This window comes from Hypanus sabinus, chromosome 29 (genome assembly GCF_030144855.1).
Source record: "Hypanus sabinus isolate sHypSab1 chromosome 29, sHypSab1.hap1, whole genome shotgun sequence".
Taxonomy (NCBI): Eukaryota; Metazoa; Chordata; class Chondrichthyes; order Myliobatiformes; family Dasyatidae; genus Hypanus; species Hypanus sabinus.
In genome coordinates this window covers 39,350,681-39,369,646 of record NC_082734.1, presented here as the reverse complement: position 1 = coordinate 39,369,646, position 18,966 = coordinate 39,350,681, and the positions used below count along the sequence as shown (strand labels likewise).

Sequence of the window (18,966 nt, the reverse complement as noted above, 5' to 3'; positions counted from 1 at the left end):
GCCATGGTAGTGTAGTGATTAGTGCAATGCTTTACAGTACGGGCGACCTGGGTTCAATTCCTGTCTCTGCCTGTAAGGAATTCTCCCCGTGACCATGTTTCCACCGGGTGCTCCACTCTCCACCCACAATCCAAAAAGGCTGGAAGGTTAATTGGCCATTGTAAATTGTCCCAAGATGAAATCTGTGCTGGGCGGCGCAGCTCAGCGAGCCAGAGGGCCTACCCTGCGCTGCGCCTCAATAACTAAATAAAACTGAAGACAAGGTTCCATGTTTGTACAACATCCCAGTTTCTATCCTGTGCTCTGACTGATGAAGCCTCTTTCACCACTCTGTCTACGTCAGACATCACTTCCAGGAGCCAAGGTCCCTCTGATCTACAACACAGATACCACCAAGTGTGATGTTCTGCCTCTGCTTCGGAAGACATTTCGGTGGTGCAGGAAGGGTTTTGGAATGTGAAAAGTGAAGGCTTTAGCAAGAAGATTCTCCACTCTCTTTTCCAGCCTGTTTTATGTAGAAATAAACATTACAAAGCATTGTGATTAAACTCAAAGCTGTTTCTCCAAACATCGTCTCTTACAAAGCAATGCTATTAACAGAGTATGGGAGATATGTATGCCCCCATTTTAACGTAAAACAATGCCACGATTACCCAGCAAAGCCACTGTGATTTCATACAGACTTGTGCTTATTGTTTTACAGACAGGAAATGAAGATGAAGTGTAACCTTTTTCTAAAGTGGGTTAAAGGGCATTTGAGCTCTCATTTAGTCACATATTTTCTCACAGGTTTTTACAATTACAATGTAATCCATAAGTAGGTGTTTATATTGGAAACTGTTATATAAACATATCACACTCTCCTACCAGTAGGGGCGCTGCAGCTATAGGTGGAGGAATATGATAGACATTTCAGGAACGGGTAAATACAAACATACATTAAATGAAGGATTTTGTTACTGGATTCTCCTGTGAATATTTGCTAATGGTTTAGTGTACAACAATATTACCTATATGACAACAACAACATGTCTTTACATAGCACCTTTAATGAGGTAAAAAAAAATCCTGAGGCTGCTTTTGGACAACTGCTGACCATAAGATTAGGAAGAGCTGTTGAAAGCTTGAGCAAAGAGTCGTGATAGAAGGGGCATTAGGGAGAGAATGTGGACACACACACATCTAGTTGCATCACGGCCTGGCATGGAAACACCAATGCCCAAGAGTGGAAAACCCTACAAACATGGTGGATACAGCCCAGGAGAAGCCCTCCCCACCACTGAGCACATCTACGAGGAGCACTACCACAAGCCAGTAGCATCCATTTACAAGGACATTATGCAGGATGTGCTCTCTTCTCGCTGCTGCCATCGGGAAGGAGGTACAGGAGCCTCAGGTTCCATTCCACTAGGTTCAGGGAGAGCTATTTCCCTCCAACCATCAGGCTCCTGAACCAGTGAAGATAAACTTAACTCACTTCAACTTGGACTGATCACTGAACACGAATTATGGACTTACTTTCAAAGACTCTACATACAACTTATGTTCTGAGTGCTTCTACTTTTCTTTTAGACCATAGGACTATAAGACAGAGGAGGAGAACTGGGCCCTAGGTAACCTTAGGTAATTTCTAAAATAAGTACATGTCCAGCACAGCATCATGGGCCGAAGGGCCTGTATTGTGCTGTAGATTTTCTACGTTTCTATCTCTGCTCTGGCATTTATTATTATTATTGTTCTGTCTCTGCACAGATTGCCTGCTTTGTCACATTGGTTATTTTTATCTTTGATTCTGTTGCATTTCTTTGTTTGACTGTGGATGTCTGCAAGAAAATGAATCACAGGGTGACATATTTGTACTTTGGTAATAAATTGACTTTGAACAATCAACAGAGGAGTGAAAGGACATGGATATGCACTGTAGGCTGGGGTATGGCTCTCCAAATGGCTTACTGTATCTGCCAAAGGAAAGATCAAGGAGGAAGTAGCTCTTTATCAATTTCAATTGAACACGGCTAAGAATTGAAAGGCTAGATTAATTTGATCCCATTAAATAAATATTTTAGCTGTAGTTAAATCACAGTGAAAGAATCCTTGCTTAGAAGCTGAAGAAAGAAAGTAAGTAAATTCTGATGTGTGCTGTAATACCCATGGACGAGTTACTTATATAGCACCCCAGGAAGGTACATCCCAGAGCAGTGCCATTGTGCTGAGGCACCATCAACGCACGGTAAAATTCATACGTTGCCTCAACAGTTTGTGAAATGAGCAAGGCACAAACTTGCTTTCTATTTCTACTAACAGTGAGGGGGGACTTCATCGTAACCGATCGAATATTGAAAGGTCCAGATAGAGTGGACGTGGAAATTTACTTTTGAATGCTGAACGTTTGAACTTTTGAACTTTTTGAGTGGCAAACTTTTTTCACAGAGAATGGTTGGTGCTTGGAATGGATTACCAGGGACAGTAGTTGTGAACGAAGCAAGCAGCTTGGAGGAGTTTAAGTGGCTTTTAGATATGAAGGGAACGGAGGGATATGAATGATACTCACTAGAGTTTAGAAAAGTGAGGGGGGAGCTTATTGAAACATATCAAATATTAATAGGCACAAACAAGAGAAAATCTGCAGATGCTGGAAATCTGAGCAACACACAAAAATGCTGGAGGAACTCAGCAGACCAGGCAGCATTGAGGAAAAGAGAGTACAGTCAACGTTTCAGATTAAAACCATCCGGCAGGACCTGGATGCAGATATTGAAAGGCCTAGACAGAGTGGATGTGAAGAGGATGTTTCCTGTAGTGGGAGAGTCTAGGCTAGGAAGACATAACCATTGTGTCTGACGGCATAGCCTCAGAATAGGGCAGCCCGTTAGAATAGAGATGAGGAGGAATTTCTTTAGCCAGAAGGTGATGAATCTGTGGAATTCATTCCCACAGACGGCTGTGGAGTCAAAGTCACTGGGCATATTTAAAGCGAGGTTGATAGGTTCATGGTTTGTCAGGGTGTCAGAGGTTACAGAAGAAGGCAAGAGAATGGGGTTGAGAGAGGTAATAAATCAGGCATGATGGAATGAGGAAGCAGACTTGATGGACTGAATGGCCTAATTCTGCTCCTGTGTCTTATGGTCTTCAGGTCTTATGATATGCAGGAGGAGGACATTGAGTAAAAATTGCCATCAAGATCAGCACAGTGGGTCTAATGACCTGAGCAGAGTCTGTATTCTGCGCTCCATATTCTTCCTGCGCATAACACACATCCCCTCCCCCATTCTCTGCACGTGTCCATACCTTTTAAACACCACTTTCAAATCTGCCTCCACCACCACACTTGACAACATTTCAAATTACCCAATTTTTTTTCTATATTTTTTTCTATAACAAGAAATCAAAGTTTATTTAAAAAGTGACCACAGTTCATATTGAAATTAGAACCATAGAACATTACAGCACAGAAACAGGCCTTTTAGCCCTTCTTGGCTGTGTTGAACAATTTTTCTGCCTAGTCCCACTGACCTGCACCTGGGCCATATCCCTTCAAACCCCTCTCATCCATGTACCTGTTTTTCTTAAATGTTAAAAGTTTTTCTTAAATGTTAAAAGTGAGCTCGCATTTACCACTTCATCTGGCAGCTCATTCCACACTCCCACCACTCTCTGCATGAAGAAGCCCCCCCTAATGTTCCCTTTAAACTTTTCCCCCTTCACCCTTAACCCATGACCTCTGGGGTTTTTTCTCCTCAGCCTCAGTGGAAAAAGCCTGCTTGCAATCACTCTATCTATACCCATCATAACTTGATACACCTCTATCAAATCACCCCTCATTCTCCTACGCTCCAGGGAATAAAGTCCTAACCTATTCAACCTTTCTCTGTAACTCAGTTTCTCAAGACCCGGCAACATCCTAGTAAACCTCCTCTGCACTCTTTCAACCTTATTAATATCCTTCCTGTAATTCAGTGACCAAAACTGCACACAATACTCCAAATTCGGTCTCACCAATGTCTTATACAACCTCACCATTACATTCCAACTCTTATACTCAATACTTTGATTTATAAAGGCCAATGTACCAAAAGCTCTCTTTTCGACCCTATCCACACCACTTCTGGGGAATTTTGTATCTGTATTCCTAGATCTCTCTGTTCTACTGCACTCCTCAGTGCCCTACCATTTACCTTGTATGTTCTACCTTGGTTTTTCCTTCCAAAGTGCAATACCTCACACTTGTCTGTATTAAACTTCATCTGCCATTTTTCCAGCTGGTCTGAATCCCTTTGCAAGCTTTGAAAACCTTCCTCACTGTCCACTACACCTCCAGTCTTAGTATCATCAGCAACTTTGCTGATGCAATTTACCACATTATCATCCAGATCATTGATATAGATGACAAATAACAATGGACCCAGCACTGATCCCTGTGGCACACCACTAGTCACAGGCCTCCACTCAGAGAAGCAATCCTCCACTACCACTCTCTGGCTTCTTCCATTGAGCCAATGTCTAATCATTGGGTGAAAAGTTCTTTGCGGCATCCTGAATGAATGATAGTTCTTTACCCAACTGAAGTAATTATAAATGTAAAGTGGTAGCTGTATTAAATACCTGCACCTTGCTCCTTCAAGCACAAACCCACTGAATGATTACACTTGATCTCAGTCTTGGGGCACTCCTGTCACGACGATATTAAAATCCGAAAGCATTGACTTTTTGAAACTTGTCCTTTATATAGATCAGAGTTAAAGGCCTACATGTGAGCATTATTTTTGGTCTTTTTATCATTGCTTTAACAAAGTAGCTTAATTAATATACTGCCATCTATGTTGGGTCGCAGGGTAGAGGTACCAAAGGAGGTGTAAGGCACTTCTTCACACTGCTAGCTTGCAGGTCACCCTTGGGCAAGGTTTAGCACCTGGTCAGGGTCATGTGAAGCCATGGGAGCAGGTGGTGGACAGTTGTACGAGCAGCTGGTGCACATCACATGTGCTGGTTATGTGACAATTGACTCCAGGCACACAATCTCTGAAGAGTATTGGTAATGGCAGGGGTCACCTATCTTGTAAGGACAACACCCAGAAGGAGGCAAAGGCAAACCACTTCAGCAGAAAAGTTTGCCAAGAAGAATCACGACCCTGAGACCATGATCATACACACGACATGGCACATAATGATGATGGTGGTGGCACCTATGTGGATCAAACAACAAAACCAACATGGTTGATTCCAGGTGAGTGAGTGTTGCTGATGTAAGCTGAGCTCCCATGTAAAACCCAATGTACTTTCTCTAATGGAATAATGGAAGATATTTCCTATAAAGTGAAGCCTGATGGAAAAGCGAGGGGTGTATGGAAAATGGAGGGGGTTCTAGTCCAGGTTGGGTTTTATGAGATAACCGTTGAAGGTCACGTAAATGTCAACATCATCGCTGTAGACCGCGTTTTCCCGCTCGCGCTTGTAGAGGCGGACCCACACTTCATCATTCTGCTGTAGCTCCAGCATGATGCTCTGGCTCTGCATGATGCTGCGGTTGCTGGGCTGGGCGTAGCAGATCACCATATCCCGGTCGTTCTTCATGATATGAAGGTAGGTCTCTTTGAAGTTCCACGTGTGGATGTTGAGGTTGAAATAGTAGATCCCTGGGATGTAGCAGTAGAACTTGCCCTTGAACATGTTGAAGTGACCGTAAAGGTTCACAAACGTTGTGTCAAAGATCAAGGTTTGGTAGTAGTCGCTGCTGTGGAGGCCTTTCTTACGGCCCACCGAGAAGGCTGAGTAGTGCTGCTTGTAAGAATCTCCTGGGATACCTGCTTGACCCTGGTCCCCTTTGGCTCCTGTGGGGCCTCGGAGACCCATAGGCCCTTCCTTTCCTAGCTTTCCCTGAGGTCCTCGCTCTCCCCTCTCTCCTTTTTCACCTGAAAGAACAAGAGGATGTCAAGAATTCGCTAGCAGGGGTAGGGGGTTGAGAGGTGTGTACATTGGTGTCGTGTCTGCTCTGTTTCACCTTATATGCAAATGATGCCGATGACAGAATTGATGGCTTAGTGGCCAACTTTGCAGATGATGTAAAGATAGGTGGAGGTTCAGGTAGTGTTGAGGAAGCAGGGAGTCTGGAGAAGGACATGAAGAGATTAGAAGAATGGGCAAAGTGGCAGATGGAGTACACTTTAGGGAGTGTATAGCCATGTAATTCAGCAGCAGGAATAAAGCCTTAGACTATTTTCTAAATGGGGAGTGAATTCAGAAATCAGAGGTGCAAAAGGACTTGAGAGTCTTGTACAAGATTCCTTAAAGGTTAACTTGAAGGTTGGGTTGGTAGCAAGGAAGGCAAATGCAAGGTTATTATTCATTTTGAAAGGACTAAGAGATATAAGAACAATGTGATACTGAGGTTTTATAACACATTGCCAGATCATATTTCAAGTATTGTCGGCAGTCTTCAGCCCGATATTTAAGAATGGATGTGCTGGCTTTGGAGAGGGTCCAGAGTCCAGAGGAGGTTCGTAAGAATGATTCCGGGAATGAAAGGGTAAACAGACGAGGAGCACTTGATGGCTCTGGGCCTCTACTCAGCGGTGTTTAGAGGGGGGGGGGGGGGTTTATTGAAACCATTGAAGTCATTGTGCATACTTAAAGCAGAGGTCAATAGGTTCTTGATTTGTAAGGGCATCAAAGGTTATGGGGAAGAAGGCAGGAAAATAGGTTGAGAGGGAAATAAATCAGCCGTGATTGAATGACAGTGCAATGAGCTGACTTGCCTACTTCTGCTCCTATGCCTTATGGTCTTCTTAAGAATCCTATCTACTTATGCAGTAACTTTGAGGGATCTATACAAGAGGACCCTAAGATCCCTTTGACCCAATTAACTTGTATTCTACCTTCAAGTTCAACCTTCCAAAGTGTTTCACTTTACACTTTTCTCGATTGAACACCATCTGCCATTCCTCAGCCCATCTCTGCATCCTATCAATGTCCCACTGTAACTTAAGACAACCTTCTACACCATCGAGAAAACCACAAACCTTCTTGTCATCAATGAGCTTACTAATTAATCTTTCCACTTTCATCTAAGTCATTTATAAAATTCACAAAAGGCCCAGAAATATCTCTGCGAACCATCACTAGTCATTGACTTCCAGCCAGAATATGCTCCTTCTGCAACCACCCTCTGCTTTCTGAAACCACATAGCCAGGTTTCTCTAGATCCCATGCCTCCTGACTTTCTGAATGCATACCATTGTAACGTTGTCAAACAATTTACTAAAATCCACGTATGTCACATTCACTGCTCTACCTTCAACAATTTTTTTGTCATAAGGTTTCATTTTGACTTTCATGTGATCCAAAGCAAGAGGCCTGAATACCTGAAACTCTCAGGGCTTATTATCTGAATTACCTTTTCATCCAGCTAGCGAATGGCAGTTCATTTCCCTTGATTTCCCTGACTCCAACACCTATCCATCCTTGTTTCAAATTCAGCAATTGAGTCTGGGAGAGGAAATTCCAGTGATTCGACCTCTGAGTGAAGAAATGTCTTCTCACCTCAGTCCTCACCCCTTGTTCTGATACCCATCCCTGATTCTAGACACAGCAGTTAAGAGAAATTTCATCTCTGCGTCTACAGTGCCAGATCCCATTAGAAGTATTTTTTTATGTTTACAAATGATTATCTTACATTCTTATAATATCTCAAAAATGTAGATACAAGTAAATGGGATTTAAGGTAAATTGTAAACTAATTTGATTAGAGGCAGGGTTTCTTCTGATTACTATGTTCTCAGCAGTATAACTCAAGTGAGATGAGATATTTTATTGAAAAAGTCTGGGTCTTGAATGTTGCCCCATCTTTACACTCTGCTGTCCCTGCTGCTGAAGTTTATAACATACAACATAATGTTCAAGTGCTAGAAGTGGAATTTGAAACTGTAAACTTCATTGTGTCCACTGAACCACAATCAAACTTACAAGGGAAAATGCCATGAGTTGATTCGAATTAGAATTGGTTTTGGATTTGGATTTGGATATGGAATTGGCTTTGGATTTGAATTTGGATTTGGATTTAGATTTTGAATTGGATTTGGAATTGGCTTTGGATTTGGATTTGGATTTTGAATTGGGTTTTGTATTGGAATTGGATTTGCAATCTGTTTATTATTGTCACATTATCGAGGTACAGTGAAAGGCTTGTATTGCACACTGTTTGTACAGAATATTCAATACAACAGTGCATTGAAGTAGTACAAGGCAAAGCAATAAGAGAATGCAGTATAAAGTGCAGCAGTTTGTCATGAATCCTTTGGACCAGCGAGGGGCACCGGGTAGCGGCAGATCCTGACACACCTGATCATCATTTATTTGAGTTTATTAGAGATGTTTAATGACTACTTTTATCGTTAAGCAGTCTCTGTGTTTCTCGTGATGCTTGTTATGTGAATATGGTTTCGTTATGCTTCTCATTCATGAGTGACTAGTTTTGATTTCAACCTGCATGGGTTTCCTGTGTTTTATGTTCTATTTAACATGACTGGACCAGTGCTCATCGATGAATCCTGGATCCAAGTTCTGTGTGAACTACATTCTATGTGCACAAGTCCTGAGTAAGTGAGCTCTTAATTTGATTATTCTCCAGATAAATGCTCATCATTAATTTCTATTATTGACTCTGAGTTTGCTCCACACCTGGTGCACTTGTTACAGCTGCAGGGAGGGTGCAGTACAAGTAGACGGTAACGTGCAAGGTAGTGTGTGAGGTCAAATTCAATTAATTATACTGGGGAACCATTCTATAGCCCTAGAACAGGGGGTTAGAAGCTATCCTTCAGCCTTGGGGTATTGCATATTGCTCTTGATAGATGCTGCCAGACTTGCCAAGCCCCTCCAGCATTTTGAGTCCATTTTGGGAGTCACTCTCCTGCATTGCCCAGTGAGAAGCATTCTGAAAGATAATCAGGGAGTGATGGATCACAATGATCATTGATGTCCTCTCGTTCCATTAGTAACCGAAAAGGTGCTGAAAGCTGTAATCAGATCATTAGTGTGACTGAAACCATCTTCCTCAAACTCTTCCTGAACACCAAATTGCATGAATCATCCAAGTGACAGTCCGTGCTCTGAACACAGAACACGCTCTGTCTGAATCCATTAAAATCAGAAGACAAAGGAGCAGATTTAAGCCATTCAGCCTATCAAGTCTGCTCAATTGTTGCATTTTGGCTGACTTATTATCTCTCTCAACTCCATTCTCCTGCCTTCTGTTCATAACCTTGGACAGACTTGCTATTCCCTCAACAACAGGTATTACTTTAAACACTATTGGGGTGGGTGGGGAATGAACTAACAGAGGAGAGAGTCATGCTGGTCAGGTCTCTAGCACTGAATCTGCCTCTGAGACTCAGAAGGGGAAGAGGGAGAGGAGGAACGTTGTGGTGATAGGGGATTTGTTAGTCAGGGAAATGGACAGGAGGTTTGTGAGTGAGAATGAGATTCCCGGATGGTATGTTGCCTCCTGGGTGCCAGGATCTGGGATATCTTGAATCAGGTCCTCAGCATTCTTAAGTGGGAGGGTGAACAGCCAGAAGTCGTGGTTCATGTGGAGGAAGAATGGGCAGGACAATTGATGAGGTTCTGCATAGGAAACTCAGGGAGTTATAGACAATAGACAATAGACAATAGGTGCAGAAGTAGACCATTCGGCCCCTCGAGTATGCACCGCCATTCTGAGATCATGGCTGATCATTCACTATCAATACCCAGTCCCTGCCTTGTCCCCATATCCCTTGATTCCCCTATCCATCAGATATCTATCCAGCTCCTTCTTGAAAGCATCCAGAAAATTGGCCTCCACCGTCTTCCGAGGCAGTGCATTCCACACCTCCACAACTCTCTGGGAGAAGAAGCTCTTCCTCAACTCTGTTTTAAATAACTGACCTCTTATTCTCAATCCATGCCCTCTGGTACTGGACTCTCCCAACATCTGGAACATATTACCTGCCTCAATCCTATCAAATCCTTTAATTATCTTAAACGTTTCAATCAGATCCCCTCTCAATCTCCTCAATTCCAGCGTGTACAAGCCCAATCTCTCCAATCTCTCTGCGTAAGACAGCCCTGCCATCCCAGGAATCAACCTAGTGAATCTACGCTGCACTTCCTCAATTGCCAGAATGTCCTTCCTTAAACCTGGAGACCAAAACTGTACACAATATTCCAGGTGTGGTCTCACCAGGGCCCTGTACAAATGCAAAAGAACATCCTTGCTCTTGTATTCAATTCCCCTTGTAACAAAGGCCAACATTCCATTTGCCCTCTTCACTGCCTGTTGCACTTGCTCATTCACCTTCATTGACTGGTGAACTAGGACTCCTAGGTCTCTTTGCATTTCTCCCTTACCTAACTCGACACCATTCAGACAATACTCTGCCCTCATGTTCCAGCTTCCAAAGTGGATAACTTCACATTTATTCACATTGAATGACATCTACCAAGTATCTGCCCACTCACTCAGCCTATCCAAGTCTCCCTGTATTCTCCTAACGTCTTCTTCGCATGTCACACTGCCACCCAGTTTAGTATCGTCGGCAAACTTGCTGATATAGTTTTCATCTAAATCATTGACATAAATCGTAAAGAGCTGTGGTCCCAATACAGAGCCCTGTGGTACCCCACTAGTCACCTCCAGCCAGTCTGAGAAACACCCATTCACTGCTACCCTTTGCTTTCTATCTGCCAACCAGTTTTCTATCCATGTTGAAACCCTGCCCCCAATGCCATGAGCTCTGATTTTACTCACCAATCTCCTATGTGGCACTTTATCGAATGCCTTCTGAAATTCTAGGTACACAACATCCACTGGCTTACCCTCGTCTAACATCCTTGTTACACCCTCAAAAAACTCCAACAGATTAGTCAAGCAGATTAGGTACTAAGTTAAAGGGCAGGACCTCTAATGTAGCGATCTCAGGATTGCTACCCAAGCCACGTTCTAGTGAGGCCAGAACTAGGAAGATTAGACTGTTTAATACGTGACTGAGGAGTTGGTGTTGGAGGGAGGGCATAAGATTTTTGGATCATTGGGCTCCCTTCCAGGGAAGGTGGGATCTATACAGAAGGGACAATTTGCACCTGAACTGGAGGGGGCTAATATCCTAGTGGGATGGTTTGCTAATGCTGAAGGGTGGAGTTGCAGTGGGTTGGGAACCAGTGCCAGAGCAGGCAGTGGAGAGGTTGTGGAGGCTGATGTTGGTAAGACCTCAGACAAAGTTAAGAATCAAAAGGTTGAGTGTGGTGCGACTAGTGTCCTGAGCTGCGTATATTTCAATGCAAGGAGTGTGGGAGGAAAGGTGCTGAAGATGAGGTAACTGTTTCGCAAACAAAGGCAATGTGTAGTGAGGAGAGGCTATTGACAGGGTAAAATTGCAGTCAGAAGTTTGAGCTGCAACATAAAAGGAGGACAAAATTGACAAGGGTGAACATAGGACTGAAGATGTACTTGAATGCATGCAGTATATGGAATAAACTTGCAGCACAATTGCAGATTGGCAGGTATGATGTTGTAGACATCACTGAATCATGACTGCAAGAAGATTATGGCTAGGAGCTTAATTTCCAAGGATACACATTATATCGGAAGTACGGGGAAGAAGGCAGAGGGGGTGGCGTGTCTCTGTTGGTAAAAAAACAAAATGAAATTATCAGAAAGAGGTGACATGAATCATTGTGGATAGAGCTAAGAAACTGCAAGGGTAAAAAGGCCCCAATGGGAGTTGTATACGGACCCCAAATAATAGTAAGGATATGGCCTACAAATTAGAGTGGAAAATAGAAAATGAATGCCAAAAGGGCAATGTTACAATTGACATGGGGACTTCAAAATGCAGGTCGATTGGGAAAATCAGGTTGGTGCTGGATTACAGGTAGGGGAATTTCTAGATGGATTTTTAGGGCAGTTCATGGTTGAGCCCACTAGGGGATCAGCTGTTCTAGATTGGGTGCTGTGCAATGAACCAGAATCTATTAGAGAGTTCAAGATAAAAGAACACTTAGGGGAAAGTGATCATAATATGATCAAATTCATGCTGAAAATTGAGAATGAGAATGAGATCTTTCAGAATTTCAGTGGAGTAGAGGGAATTACAGAGGCATGAGAGAGGAGTTGGCCAGAATTGATTGGAAGGGAACACTGGCAGGAATGATGGCAGAGGAGCAATGGCTGGAATTTTCAGAAACAATTCAAAAGGCACAGGATATATACATCCCAAAGAGGAAGAAAGATGGCACAACCATGGCTAACAAGAAACAACGTAAAAGCCAAAGAGAGGACATATAAAGGCAAAAATTAGTGGGAAGTTGGGCAGCTTTCAAGTACCAACAGGAAGGAACTAAAAATTCATTAAGAAGATAAGAATGAAATACCAAACTAATTCAAGAGAATACCAAAAGTGTCTTCAGATACATAGAGTATAAAAGAGAGGCAAGAGTGGAGATCAGAGTGCTGGAAAACTATACTGGAGAGGTAGTAATGGGGGACACTAAAATGGCGAATGAAATGAATAAGAATTTTGCATGTCTTCGCTTTGGAAGACGCTAGCAGTATGGTGGAAGTTCCAGGTGTCAGGGGTCATGAAGTTCTTGGGTAACTGAATGGTCACCTGGACCAGATGGTGTACTCCCCAGAGTTCTGAAAGCGGTGGCTGAAGAGATTGTAGAGGCATTAGTAATGATCTTTCAAGAATCATTGGATTCTGGAATGGTTCTGGAAGACTGGAAAATTGCAAATGTCACTCCACTCTTCATGAAGGGAGACAAGCAGAAGAAAGGAAACTATTGGCCAGTTAGTCAGACGTGACTGGTTGAAAAGATGTTGGAGTCATTTGTTAAGGATGAGATCTCAGGGTACTTGGAGGCACATGATAAAATGGGCCATAGTCAGTATGGTTTCCTCAAGGGAAAATCTTGCCTAACAAACCTGTTGGAATTCTTTGAAAAAGTAACAAGCAGGACAGACTAAGGAGAATCAGTCAACATTGTGTACTTGGATTTTCAGAGGCCTTTGACAAGGTGCTATACATGAAGATGCTTAACAAGCTATGAGCCCATGGTATTACAGGAACGATTCTAGCATGGATAAAGCAGTGGCTGATTGGATGAAGCAAAGTGTGGGAATAAAGGGAGCCTATTCTGGTGGGTGCTGGTGACTAGTGGTGTTCTTATGTTATTTGTCAATGATTTGGATGATGGAATTGATGGCTTTGTTACAAAGTTTGCAGACAATATGATGATAGGTGAAGGGGCAGATAGTTTTGAGGAAGTAGAGAGACCACAGAAGGACTTAGACAGATTAGGAGAATGGGCAAAGAAATGGCAGATGGAATACAGTGTTGGGAAGTGTGTGGTCATGCACTTTGATAGAAGAAAAGAAAGGGTTGACTAATTTCGAAACGGAGAGAAAATACAAAAAACTGAGGTGCAAAGGGACTAGGGAGTCCTGTGCTGGATTCCCTGAAGGTTAATTTGCAGGTTAAGTCGATAGTGAGGAAGGCAAATGTGATGTTGGCATTCATTTCAAGTTGACTAGAACATAAAAGCAAGGATGTAAATTCGAAATGTTATAAAGCATAGGTGAAGCCTCACTTGGAGTATTGTGAGCAGGTTTGGGTCTTTATCTTAGAAAGGATGTGAAGAAGCTGGAGAGGCTTGTCATCTGAAGAGTGTTTAATAATTTTGGTCCTGTATTCACTGGAATTCAGAAGAATGAAGGATGACCTCATTTAAACCTATCAAATGGTGAAAGGCCTTGATAGAATGGAGAGGGATGTGAAGTGGATGTTTCCTATGGTGGGAGCGTCTAAGACTAGAGGACATAGCCTCAGATTAGAGGGACATCTAATGGAGATGAGGAGGAATTTCTGTACCCAGAGAGTGGTGAATCTGTGGAATTCTTTGCCACAGGCAGCTCTGGAGACTAAGAGTCATTATATATATTTAAAGCAGAGGTTGATTGATTTTTGATTTGTCAGGGCATGAAGGGATACAGGGAGACTGGAGCTGAGAGGAAAATTGGATCAGCCATAATGAAATGGCAGAGCAGACTCGATGGGTCAAATGGCTTAATTCTGCTCCTATTTCTAAGAGTCTTATAGTCTAATTGAGAGCCTGTAAGTGTCTGCTTTAAATATACTCAGTGCCTTGGCCTCCACAGCCATCCATGACAATGAATACCACAGGTTCACCACCTTCCTGCTAAAACAATTCTTACTAATCTCTGTACTAAAGGAATGTCTCTGTGAGTTAAAGCTGACTGTCCCACTATGGGGAACATCCTCTCCATGTCCAATCCATCTTAGCCTTTCAATAATCAATAGGTTTCAGTGGTATCATTCCTTATTCTTCTAAACTCTAGTGAGTTGCCTCTGACAGTAGGTGGAGATTACATTTGACCGCATATAATTTGCAGCAGGTCAGAACTTTGCTGCTGTGTTATACTTTTCAGTAAAACCAGTTGACTTACCAGAGCCATCTGTGCACAGATGGTAAATTATGTACATGTACTTCAAGCCTTGATCAAACTATCACAAGGCATGGGGAAGTTTAGTAATTTTCCGTCTGACTCTGTTAAAATTTCCAATAAAACAATTGTCTTTCAGATGAGATATTAAACAGATGCCTGTCTCTAATGGAAAGTTGGTTTTTATCCGAAGGAGACTAGAATATGAAGGGTTAGAAGTTAAGATGCAGTCTGGTTGAGTCCATTCAGGAGAATTGTGTTCAGTTCTGGGCTCAATACTCTGTACAGTTATATTCTTCTTAGAATTACTGTGGTTTGGAGTTAACAGCGGAATTCAGGTTCAGCGATGCCTTGATTTAAAAATCCTTGTTAGTGTTTTCAAATCCATCCACAATCTCATCTGTTGCTTTCTCTGTAACCTCTGCACACCATTCTAACAAGGGTAAAGGAACAGATGTGGAGGTGCATGTGAATAGTTCCTTGTAAGTGGCAGGTTGCGGAAGTAATTCAAAAAAAAAGCACTTGGGATCATGAACAATGAAGTAATAATGACTTTAGTTAAAGCGCTGCTTCAGACATTACTTTCTTCAGTATGGGGTCTATACTTAATTTTCTTAAGGTATAGCATGTAAGATCTTGACCCCAAACTCAACATCCTTCTCCCTCCATAAGATGCTGCCTTACCCTATGAGTTCCTCCAGCAGTTAGTATTTTTTTCCATGGAGCAATTAAAATCAGATTAAGTTTTTTTGTCACAAAAAATTTTGCAGATGCTGGAAATCTTGAATAACACACTCAAAATTCCGGAGGGTCTCAGCAAGTTAGGCAGCACCAATGGAAGGGAATAAAAGATCATCATTTCTGGCTGAGACCCGTTATTAAGACTTCATTAGAGTCATAGAGTCACAGAAACAGGCCCTTTGGCCCATCTAGTCCGTGCAGAACCATTTAAACTGCCTACCCCATTGACCTGCACCAAGACCATAGCCCTCCATAGCCCTTCCATCCATTACATATCCAAATTTCTCTTAAATATTGAAATCAAAACCGCAAGAACCACTTCTTCTGGCAGCTCATTCCACACTTTTACCACCCTCCAAATGAAGAAGTTTCCCCCTCATGTTCCCTTCAAACGTTTCATCTTTCACCCTTAACCCATCAACTCTTGTTCTAGTCTCATGCAACCTCAGTGGAAAAAGCTTGCTTGCACTTACCAATCTATGCCTCTCATAATTTTGTGTACCCTGTCAAATCTCCCCTCAATCTTCTACGTACTAGAGAATAAAGTCTAGCTTATTCAATCTTTGCTTATAACTCAGGTCCCTCAGTCTCTGTACTTCATTGGTCAAAGCTGCAGATCTGCCTGCTCCATCAGGGGAACTGCTAATGTCCCCACCATTACGGACGTCTTCAAAAAGGCAATAACTCATAAAAAATGCTTCCAGCATAAGGACCTCCACCACCCAGGAATACCTTCTTCTCACTACTACCATCAGGGAGGAGGTAAAGGAGCCTGAAGTTACGCACTCAATGTTTTAGGAACAGCTTTCTCCCCGGCATCAGATTTCTGAATGGTCCCTGAGCACTACCTCACTATTTGCACTATTTATTTATTTAATTATCTAATTGTAAATTATATATTGCATTGTACTGCTGTTGCCAAACGACAAATTTCACTCCCTATTTCAGGGACAATAAACCAGATTCAGATTCTAACCTTTCCTATTAAAATGTCTCGGCCTGAAACATCAACTGTTATCTCCCTCCGTAGATGCTGCCTGACCTGCTGAGCTCCTCCAGCACTCTAAGCTTCTTTGTGTGATAGGTCATGAATGGTAATGCTTTGGGAGATGACCAGAAGGCCAAAACCCTACAAAGAAAGTAAAAGCTGAAATTAAATTAGCAGCAAGACAAAGATGACCAGTTCTCGTGAGTTGTCCAAAGCCGACAGCTCATTGGAGATTTCATTCAACTTAATCTCCAGTCATGCGCTCATGCTTTGTAACATGGAGGTCAGACATGAAATGGAGGTCAAACATTGAGCTTGAGAAATGTAAGAAAGGAAGAGAGAAAGTTCCAAAATGTTGGCACCAATATGTAATGCCATGATGAGAAACCATTTGATTACCTTTGAGGATGGTGATGTTGATATGAGGGTAGACTTGAGGCATGGGGTAGGAAGGGCTATAACTGCCCTGGTGCGGACTCGGTGACGGGTTGCCCTCTCCAGATGGAGGCATGGTGTACTCATGAGGATCACAACAGCGGATACACTTGTCCTGAGTCGACACTCTCTCTGCATCAGGTTCGCTGGATGGAGCCCCAGTCACTGGCGTCAGTAAAATGAAGACCAGGATGTGTCCCTGGAGCCTTCTAGTCACCATTACTGACTGTAAAACACAAAAAGAGACATCTTTTCCAAGAGCAAATGTCATAAAGTCATGGTGGGCGTAGATCAGGTGGACGGTCATTGTCTTTTCTTCAGGAAAGAGGAGCCTAAAACCAAAGGGTATAGGTTTAATTTGAGAGGGGAAATATTTGCAAAAGACCTGGTGGCATTTAAAAAGGATGTCTCTGTGGAGGTGCTGGAGTCAAATGTGATAGAGGCATTCACAGGCTCTTACAGGGGCACATGAATGTGTAGGAATTGTGAAGATCCGGACATTGTGCAGGGAGAAAGGATTAGTTCAGTTGGGGATTTGATGACTCATTGAATTAGTTTGGCACAACTTTGTGGGCTGAAGGGCCTGTTCATGAACTGAACTGTCTTATATTCTATGACCTGAGTTTTGGGGAAAGTTTGAATAGGTTAGAACTTCATTCCCCAGAGCGTAGGAGAATAAGGGGAGACTTGATAAAGATATAGAAAATTATGATGGGTAGAGATATGGTAAATGTGAGCAGGCCTTTTTCCACTGAGGATGGGTGAGACAAGAACTAGGGGGGGTTAAGGGTGAAAGGTGAAATATTTAAGGGAAACCTGAGGTGGAACTTCTTCACTCAGAGAGTTGTGCGAGTGCAGAATGAGCTGCCAGTGGAAGTGGTAGATGTGGGTTTGATTGTGACACAAAGGAAGTTTGGATAAGTACATGGATGGGAAGGGTGAGGGGGGCTATGGGCCAAGTGCAGGACAATAGGATTAGGCAGAATAACAGTTCAGCACAGACTAGATGGGCTGAAAGGCCTGTTTCTGTGCTGTAGTGCTCTATAACCAGCTTGTAGATCGAAACACTGACTGCCTATTAAACAGAAAGATCAAATATTAAAATAGAGGTAAGGATAACACCTTTGCAAATTATCTATCTTCAGAAGGTAAATTTTCCTTTTGCACAGCCTCTCAATATGAGACACATCCCTACTGCTTATAACTTTCATGTGCTCTCTGCTTCTCTTCAAGCAAGCAGTGAGGTAGTAAATAATCCAGACCTTTGGATCAGGGAACTGCTAATTATCACAAGAATGAATGGGGAAGGAAGGAGATTGTGATTTATGACTGTGCCATGGAACCACATAAATACTGAGTCAGTGAGATCGGAAACACGGAGAACAAGCAGCAGGAAATGACCAACATCCATCTTCTATAACAAATCACCTTAGTTTGTCTATTAGAGTTATATCTGTATAGAGTTTTCATAAGGGGCAGGACATTTGAAGGATGGCCTGGCCTAACATGGAGCAGAGAACATATAACATAGAAAAGATAACATAAAGACAGGACACAGAACATGGAACATGGAACAGAACACATTGATGGTGGAAATCAGGAGTACCACACACACAAAATGCTGGACAAGCTCAGTAGGTCAAGCAGCATCGAAGGAAATGAATATAGAGTCGATATTTCGAGCTAAGATCCTGAATCAGAAAGTCCCGATTATCTCGAAATATTGACTCTTCATTCCTCTCCATAGATGCTGCCTGACCTGATGTGTTCCCCAGCGTTTTATGAGTGTTACATAGAACTCAGACTGTACAGCAAAGAAACAGGCACTTTGGCCCACAATGTTAAACTGACCTTTTAAACTACTCCAAGATCAATCTTCCCTCCCACATAACTTTTTCCACACACTTAGTCCTCCGTTTTCCTCTTTTGCCCATGTGCTGATCTAGGAATCTCTTAAAAGAGTCTGTTATATCAGCACCTACCACCACCCTGGCAGTTAATTCAAGACATTTACCACCCTCTATGTAAAAGAAAACTTATCTCTGACATGTCCCCTAAACTTCCCTCCACTCAGTTTAAAAGGATGTGTTCTGATATTAGCCATTGCCGTCCTGGGAATAAGGCTTCCACAAATCTGTCAGGCTGATCAACAGCTCCACCCATTAACCTACAACACCACCACTACATCCACATCAGCAACTTTATCATAAGACCATAAGATATGGGAGCAGAATTAGATTATTTGGCCTATCAAGTTTGCTCCACCAGCTGATCCAATTTTCCTGTCTTCCCCAATCTCCTTTCT

General features: G+C 42.6%; 1 protein-coding gene across 2 annotated transcripts in view; it reads right to left on the bottom strand.

Annotated features, from left to right (window-relative positions):
* Positions 1–501: 501 nt before the first annotated feature.
* The window catches only part of LOC132383249 (complement C1q tumor necrosis factor-related protein 1-like), a 62,450-nt gene continuing 43,985 nt past the window's right edge, over positions 502–18,966 (bottom strand). For both annotated transcript variants that reach the window (XM_059954187.1, XM_059954186.1), the window contains exons 2-3: positions 16,626–16,887; positions 502–5,909 (exon numbers count right to left, since the gene is read on the bottom strand). In XM_059954187.1, the coding sequence (XP_059810170.1) occupies positions 5,362–5,909; positions 16,626–16,881 (804 nt within the window). In that variant the 5' untranslated portion in view covers positions 16,882–16,887 and the 3' untranslated portion in view covers positions 502–5,361. The remainder of the gene's footprint in view (positions 5,910–16,625; positions 16,888–18,966) is intronic.